The sequence below is a fragment of the Chinchilla lanigera genome, unplaced genomic scaffold, assembly GCF_000276665.1.
Source record: "Chinchilla lanigera isolate Chin_1 unplaced genomic scaffold, ChiLan1.0 scaffold00149, whole genome shotgun sequence".
NCBI classification, from domain to species: domain Eukaryota; kingdom Metazoa; phylum Chordata; class Mammalia; order Rodentia; family Chinchillidae; genus Chinchilla; species Chinchilla lanigera.
Window position 1 is genome coordinate 500035 of NW_004955550.1, and position 8068 is coordinate 508102.

An 8068-nucleotide genomic window follows, 5' to 3' on the forward strand; every position below is an offset into this window, starting at 1 on the left:
AAGTGACTGTGGCAATCTCCTCTTTAAAGTACCTGAAAGTGACTGAGGAAGACACAGCTCTGGATTACTATCAGGTTAAATAACCCTTAGTTATTGCAGGCTGATCAGGCCCCCAATCTCCCAAGCGAGTGGACAGCAAAGGCTTAAATAAATGAGACAACGGAAATGATTTCAGGACTCCAGGAGGGACTAACTCTCTCTTACAGCTTTGATATTCTCTGGGTTTAGACCAAGACTTCCTTGGGTGGCCCATATTTATTTGGTTTACAAACAAAGGAGGAGGATACTCAAGAAAACTTGGGAATCTGGGCAGGACTTCTCCAAGTAATACATAATGTTAATTTAGGAGAACTATGTTATCACCAGGAAGGCCTTCACTGCAGGAGTGAGATGCCTGCAGCTATAGTCACCTTTAAGTTAATTGGGGTTAGAGCCAGGCATCTTTGGCTGTGGCCTTATCTTGTCCTTTGAGGTGTTATAGATTTACAGGCCAATACAGACTGCAGTGACGGCCAGGGACTCACAGAGGTTTATTTACTATGAGTCCACTGCCTATCTTCAGACAAGGTGCCTAAGCTTCAGACAGCTCACAGGTAAACACGGACAGCCAATTGGTGAATATTAAATTCAGCTCAGAGCCACAGGTAGTGGTCTCCAACAGATTACTGCTAGGAGTGTGAACACTGCACGCCCTAATGAACCCAGCAATCAGCATCATCCAGCACTCCCATGAGCAACACCGCCTACCAGTCAACCACAATCCGTTCAGCAATGTTTCCACAAGCTGTAGACTAAAAATTGCATTTTTAAACCTAGTAAGAGGACCATCAGTATCTACTAATCTACACTGCATGGAACTGCACAGTAGCTCTGAAATCACTGCAGGAAGACCTGGGCTGTTGGTGATTGTGAGACCAGTGAGAGGCTTGCTTCGCTGTGCAGACCCGTTACAGGGTGAAGACTCCACTTTCTTCATACTGTAGAGAGGACATAATTCCTTATCACCCTTGCCGTCGGGACCGCACAGGTACGCTCCCCCAAGCCCTACTCCTCACGGATGGAGCCTGCATCTTGCCCATTAATGCACACTTGTTAATGCCTGTTACAGTCTGAAAGTCTGGTTTATGACCGGACACCTGGCAGAGAGCAGGGACACCATTCATGTCCCTTCTCTTGCAGTTGGAATTGTCCGGACACCTCTCAGACTTTGACTCCAGTGCACACTGTGCTGTACAACAGGGCCCTGGTCAGACGGCGCTGCTTTCCAGGCTTCTGCTTGCAATTCCTCCCACTGGCTGGTCTGCGTCAAAGCAGCACTCACCCTTGCACTGGCCCCTGGAGCCGGGGTCACACTATTCACCCTGCCCCACCCTCCACCTCCACAGCTGTGCCGGCCAAATTCAGCCACACAGTTGTTACTCTTCTGCTCAAGAACATGGCTCATATTTCTAACAATATAGAGTGAGAATGTATTGTTGTTAAGTTTGTCCCCAGTTGTGGCTTTTGCATAAATGGTGTAATTACCATTTTCATTTGTCCCAAAAGAACATCTGGTCTGCACTCCGTTTCAGGTGTGTACTCTGGTGTGCGCTCTGCTCCAGAGGCATGTGGAGATCCAAAGTCACGTCCAATTTTATGAGCAAAAGTTATGTGAGAGACTTTGTGGGGATGTGACACCCGCAGTTCCTGACAGTAATGATTGCATTGTTTGAAGGCTTCTTACCATCTGAATAGAGCTTACTTTTTTCACAGATTCCTCTAGAGCTTTCTGAAGAAGTTCCAACCAAAGCCAGGCCAAGAACGCCATCAGAATCTCGGTCTCTGAAGACAAGTCATCGTGATTCTGCTTAGAATTCAGCCCTGACACTTCTCCATGCCAGTATTCTAGAAAAGGAAAGGATTTGTAGGGTCCTTTAATCAATAATTGTACTGATTCTTATGCATTTCACCATGAAACTGATGTTTCGGATTCAGAAGTCTGTGATCTGGTAATTCGTACCATTGCATTAGCACAATTGGATATCTGGGCAATCACACCTTCACAGCTTCTTGTGGCCCGTAATATCTATAGACGAGAGGATCAGTCTGAATAGAAAGCTGGTAAGAATTTCTTTCTGCTAAAGATTTTTTGGTCAGCAGTTCAGGACCATCAGGAGCACGACCTTCCTGAGGTTTCCGTGTTGCTTCCTCCACACCAGTCACCTGGGTCTGCTTAGTCCTTTCAAACCCTGAAGATCTGCACAGCCCCTGCGGTCCACATTCCCGAGGACAGTTTCCTTGCGCGGGCCCAGGGGAGGAGCAGCAGTAACTCGCAACGCCCCTCCGCAGCACCTCTGGTGGCCAGAGGGCTGGGTTCAGAGAACTCCAGGCTCCTCCCTCCAGCCCCCTGACAGCAGCCACCGGGACTAGGAGGGGGACCTGCCTGCCTCCATTTCCTCTACCTCGCCTGCGTCCCTGCCCCCGCCCTCCCTTTCCTCGGCCCCGCCCTCCCCTCCCCTCGGCCCCACTCTGGCCCAAATTCCCCCATCCCTACCCCAGGTTGCTGCCTCTTCATTCAGCGGTTTCCTGCTGGCTCAGTAGTCCTTGCTCTCTCTTTGTGTCCCTGTCTTTCTCTGTCTCTCTCCCTCTTTCTGTGATCTTCCACTTTGATTTGAGAAAGGCTCTCACTGAATCGCTGATTCTTTGGGGCACGCGTGAAGGCTGTGAAATGAGAGGTGAGAATGGATGCAAAACAAATGCATGGGTTGCTTCCACAATTTAACAATTACAAATTGCGCTGCTATGAACATAGGTGCACATATATCACTGTGATATGATGTTTTCAGATCTTCTGGAAAAATACCCAGAAGGGGAATAGCGGGGTTGAATGGGACCTCTAGACCTAGTTTGCTGACGAATTTCCGAACTGATTTCCAGAGTGGTTTCACCAGTCTGCATTCCTATCAGCAGTGGAGAAGGGTTCCTATTTCTCCACAGCCTCGCCAGCATTTGTTATTGGTTGATTTCTTAATGCTAGCCATTCTTACTGGAGTGAGATGGAATCTCATTGTTGTTTTAATTTGCATTTCTCAAATGACTAATGATGTTGAACATTTTCTCATGTATTTATTTGCCATTTGTATTTCTTTATCTGAGAAGTGTGTATTCATTTCAGCTGCCCATTTTTGGAGGATTGGATAAAAGAATTATGGTACTTTTATGTAATGGAATATTACTCAGCTATAAAGAAAGATAAACTCAAGGCTTTTATAGGTAAATGGTCACAACTAGAGACCATACTCATAAGTGAAATAAATCAGACCTGCACGTGCAAGCACTGCATTGTCTCACTATTGTAAAACCTGAAAGAGTAGATCAAAAGTAGGAGGCATGATAGACATTGTGAAACTAAAGGAAAATGCTAAAGGGTAAAGGGCAACTGGGATGTGGGAAAAGAGAATGGAAAGAAGGAGAAATTTTGTATGTATGTATATATGGGAGAGTTAACATAGTTGAACTACTGTCTTCTATTTCTTTGCTGAAAGAAACAGTTAATGATTCCTTGATTGATCAGTATTGCATGCCTCTGTTTTCGTGAGAAACCACTTTGAACGTATCAGTATGTAATACAACAAGCATTGTTAATTTCCTACCACTTTGTTTGTACCTCTGTATTGTTTGTATTTTTTTTTTGCTATTTTGTAAATGGTTGTCTGTTAGTGTTTTCCTTCTTTTACTTTTAAAATTAAAAAATGCAAAAAAAGAAAAATAAATCCATCTAGCTGGGAAAAAAAAAATGTGTGGAATCAGCTACCCCAGATTGTAGGAGGTTCTGTGGGAAAGGTACCTCTGATTTTTCCAAAAGATAAATCATACAGAAATGGGAGAGATGGCAATAGGAGACTTATATATTAAAATGAAAAGAGACAAAGTGGTTGAGAATAAATTGCTTTGCCTCACCATTAATATCTGCACATATGTATGTATTCATAACTACCAAAGCTATGCAAAGATGTTACTATCTTGACAGAGTTTTCAGAAGCTAGAATTAATGCAAAAACCAAGGCAATTTTTCCAATGGAAGTCAATTTTAGTTTCCACATTATTTCAGATACACATTAATTTTATTCATGCCATGCAGGTATGAATATTAACATTTTCTACAGTAGAATTTTACCTCTTGAATTAAACAAGTTCATTTTTTTCAAGACAATATCATGTTCCTCAAAAAAAGATGTCTAGCGTTCATCACCCAGAACAATATAAACTAACACTCACTGAACACAACTATATGTCTATCTGACTTACGTCCTTTATTCTTAAAACGAGTGCACGGTGTTGACATCACTTACAAATGTAGAAACTTCCACAGATGTAGAAATTGAGGCAGAGATTTTAAGTATCTCGCTCAAGTCTGCACTGCAGATCCCAGAAATTTTGCTAAAGACTCATGAAAAGATAGCAGAGTCTGGGATTTTATACCCTCGGGGTGGCCCCAGGCTCTGCAGAGACTAATACTCATAAACCTTAGGGAACTTCTTCAAGAAAAAAAGTTTAAAGTTTTTAATTTTTACTAATTATTAATAAAAGATTATTAATAAAAGTTGTGATTGTTATTCTAGGGCAAAGGAAGGCTAGGCACAGGAAGAGGTGCAAACTTTCAATTTCACTAGCTCATTGGTAAGTCCACTATTATCAAATTATATTTTAAAATTCTCAAATATTTTTAGAAATAGTTTAGAATTCTTAATGTGGCTACATATATCTGATTTCCTCACATAGTTCCATTTATTTCTTATCTTTCATTTCTGCCTGATTTTAATAGGTTTTCTCCCTATGCTCAATAATTCTACTTAATTTTACAAGACTTTGAAATTGACTTTTAGAATTTTTAAAGACTCATTTCTTTTAGTAGTTCCAAGTGTTATTGCTCCCCAGATACACAGGGAAGATGAAATGCTTGTTAATGTGATGTTCTTATATTCTCTCCTTGTCTCTACACCCTCTTAATTGTGTTAATGAAAATAGCACAGCAGACCTTTGAGAACTGTCTCTGGCTTGTGTGTTTATGGTGGCTGATTTCTAACATGCATCGGAAAATATCATTTCTGCCTTTGTTGACAAATGGCACAATTTCAGGTCTCTAAGGTCATGTCACATTGTTTACCCTGATTAAAGGACACCCAACCACTTGTCAAGGAGACATAGTGATAAAACCACCCACCATAGTTCATATTTAAGATTTTTTAATTCATATAATATGTGCAAAAGTTCTCATCTTGAATGCTGAGTGCTCGTGCTGGTCCAGCAGGGGGTGGTAGGTAGCTCTCTTCGTACATGGAAGTATTCCAGACATCCGCAGTCTTGGTTTCAGTATTTTTTGTTGTTGTTGTTGTTGTTTGGGGGGGCGGTTTCCGGTACCGGGAATAGTTTCATTATTGACTTGCCTTATGGAGTTGTTTGCTGATCAGATACACCTTTGAGGATTTTTGGCAAATGTTCTTGAATTTTAGAATTCTCCACATAAGCACCAATGCTTGACGGGATGCCTTTCAAAAGACAGCACAGTTTTATATTGCAAAACACACTTCCTAAACAAATGAAGACATTTCATGAAAGAGTTATTTAGAAGAGTTATTTAGAACTGGGCATATTTTGACATATAACTTCAGTCTAGAGAATGTTCAGAAATACAAGCTAAACAGATCCATTTGTAACCTTATTTCAAAGGAAATTGCGGTGGTATTTTGCTTCTATGAATGTTTTATCCTTGTATGCATACTGTGAAAAATTTTATTAAATGATTTCAAAACTATGTTTTAAACAATATCCAATGTTTTTAAATTGAATTTGCTTCAATTGTTTAATACATTAATGAAGACCACATACCGATAAAGAAAAATACATTTATTTTATAATTTGACCTAAAATAAAAAGCTAGGAATTTCTTTGTCTTATTTCTCATAATGATACATAATGCATGTATAATTACTGGCTCTCCCCATTTGTTCAGTCATTCTAGTGAAGAGTAACAACTTGATATTTATTAAGTACCATGGTTGCAATCTAGCTCTCCTTTTGTGGGTACAAGCTGAATAGTACATTTAACAAGATTTTATAACTGTCATTTAGTTAATGATAACTTTTAGTGCTTGTCATTATTTTACAAAGACACTTTGCAAAGCAAAGTAACCAGAAGAAGTACAGCAGCTTCATGTTTTTTAATACTTCCAGTTTGAGTAAATATCACCAGGTGGTAGTGGTACTTTGTGTTTCATTATTGCAGAGTGTGCCTTTGGTCTGTACTTGGTCTTTTTATTCTTTCTCTTTTCCAATGAGTTGATAATTAATATTGGATGCTGTAACTGAATACTTGTTCCCAATATTTTATAGATAGGCTTTGATTCTAGACAAAATTATATCCGTTAACTTGCTTTTCCACAATTTCTAATGTATATTTAAGATATGAATAAAAATTTTTAAATAAACCTGGTAATGTACACCTAGAAATTCTTGGCAGTTACAATTTGATAAGAAATCCAGAAACAGGAGCTGAGCACAGCATCATGAGCAGTGTCAGGTGTCACAAAAACTATGATATTTAATGTCTAGGAAATTAAAAATAGTGAAGAGGACTTGCCTTGTTGGAATTTAGAAACTTACTCTTCAGTTTCCTCATGGCTGTCTTTACTTCTTGATTCCTCAAAGTGTAAATTACTGGATTCAGAATAGGAGTAAAGATAGTATAAAACACAGACAGAATCTTTTCTATCACAAAGCTGTTTTGTGGCCACATATAGATGAAGATGCATGGCCCAAAGAACATGAAAACAACAATGAAATGAGCTGTACATGTAGAAAAGGCCTTAGATGATCCCCCAGATGAGTGATGCTTGATAGTGACCAGGACAATAACATATGAGTTAAAAAGAAGGATAAAGCAGGATAAAGCAATTATGCCACTTGTCGAGATCATAAAGAGTCCCAGAACATAGGTATCCACACAAGCCAGCTGGAAAACGACAGGAAGGTCACAGAAAAAACTATCTATCTTATTTGGACCACAGAAAGGCAATGTGAGAGCAAATGCAACCTGGCTCATTGAATGCATTATTCCCACAATCCAGGAAGCTGCCACAAGGACAATACACACCTGAGGACTGATGATTGAAGTGTAGCGAAGGGGCTTACAAATTGCAATATATCTGTCAAAGGACATAGCCATCAGCAAAATAATCTCAGTACCAGTGAAAAGATGTAGAAAGAATATCTGTGTGATGCAGCCATGGAAAGAGATGGTTTTGTGACTAATTAGGTGGTCTGCAATCATTTTGGGAGTAGTAAAGGAAGCCAGAGACATATCAATGATGGAGAGGTTGGAAAGCAGAAAGTACATAGGACACTGCAGGTGCAAATCAGCTATCACTGTGATAACTATGAGGCTATTACCCACCATTGCTGCCACATAAAACAATGAAAACAGCATAAGGAAAAACATCTGCAGTCCCCAGGATTTACAGAGTCCCAGCAAAACAAATTCAGACACAGTTGACTTATTGTCCATATTCATTGTGACCACTCATAGGTAGGAGCCTGAATTAAGAAAGAAAAATTAAGATAAAGTGTGGTTTAATTGAAGCACAAGCTCTATTGCTAAGAATCTACTCTAGTGTACTTGTTTTCCTCTTGAAAACTTATCCTTATTCTTCTTTTTATCCTTCTCATTTCTTACACTGGCTTGAAAGGAGTCTACAGAATAATAGAGATGTAGTAACATGGCCCTTAAATCATATATATTGAAGATAATACCTTCCTGGTACTATATGGCATTCAAAAGAAAATAATACTGTGAACAGATTTACCCAGATATTTGTCCTTCTATTCTTCTATATAATTCTAGGGTTAAGAGATAACATTTAGTAAGCACTTATTTTATGGTGACAAAGTGTTAAACACACACATGTGTACACATATGCTCGGTCATTTAGAATTTGTCTACAAAGCTGACCTTGATGTAAAGCCATATAACAATTATCTTACATGTAAAGACTATTAAGAAACATTACAGTGAGATATCAAAGAGCAGTTG

General features: G+C 39.6%; 1 protein-coding gene and 1 pseudogene across 1 annotated transcript; both read right to left on the reverse strand.

Annotated features, from left to right (window-relative positions):
* Positions 1-571: 571 nt before the first annotated feature.
* Positions 572-4324, reverse strand: LOC102021711 (annotated as a pseudogene).
* Positions 4325-6595: 2271 nt separating this feature from the next.
* Positions 6596-7549, reverse strand: LOC102022022 (olfactory receptor 4K2-like). The gene has a single exon (XM_005412132.1). The coding sequence runs from the start codon at positions 7547-7549 to the stop codon at positions 6596-6598; it is 954 nt and encodes a 317-aa protein (XP_005412189.1).
* Between the last annotated feature and the right edge of the window lie 519 nt (positions 7550-8068).

Excerpts from the sequence above, each read along its gene's own strand:
- LOC102022022 (XM_005412132.1), bottom strand. The coding sequence starts at position 7,549 with ATGAATATGGACAATAAGTCAACTGTGTCTGAATTTGTTTTGCTGGGA.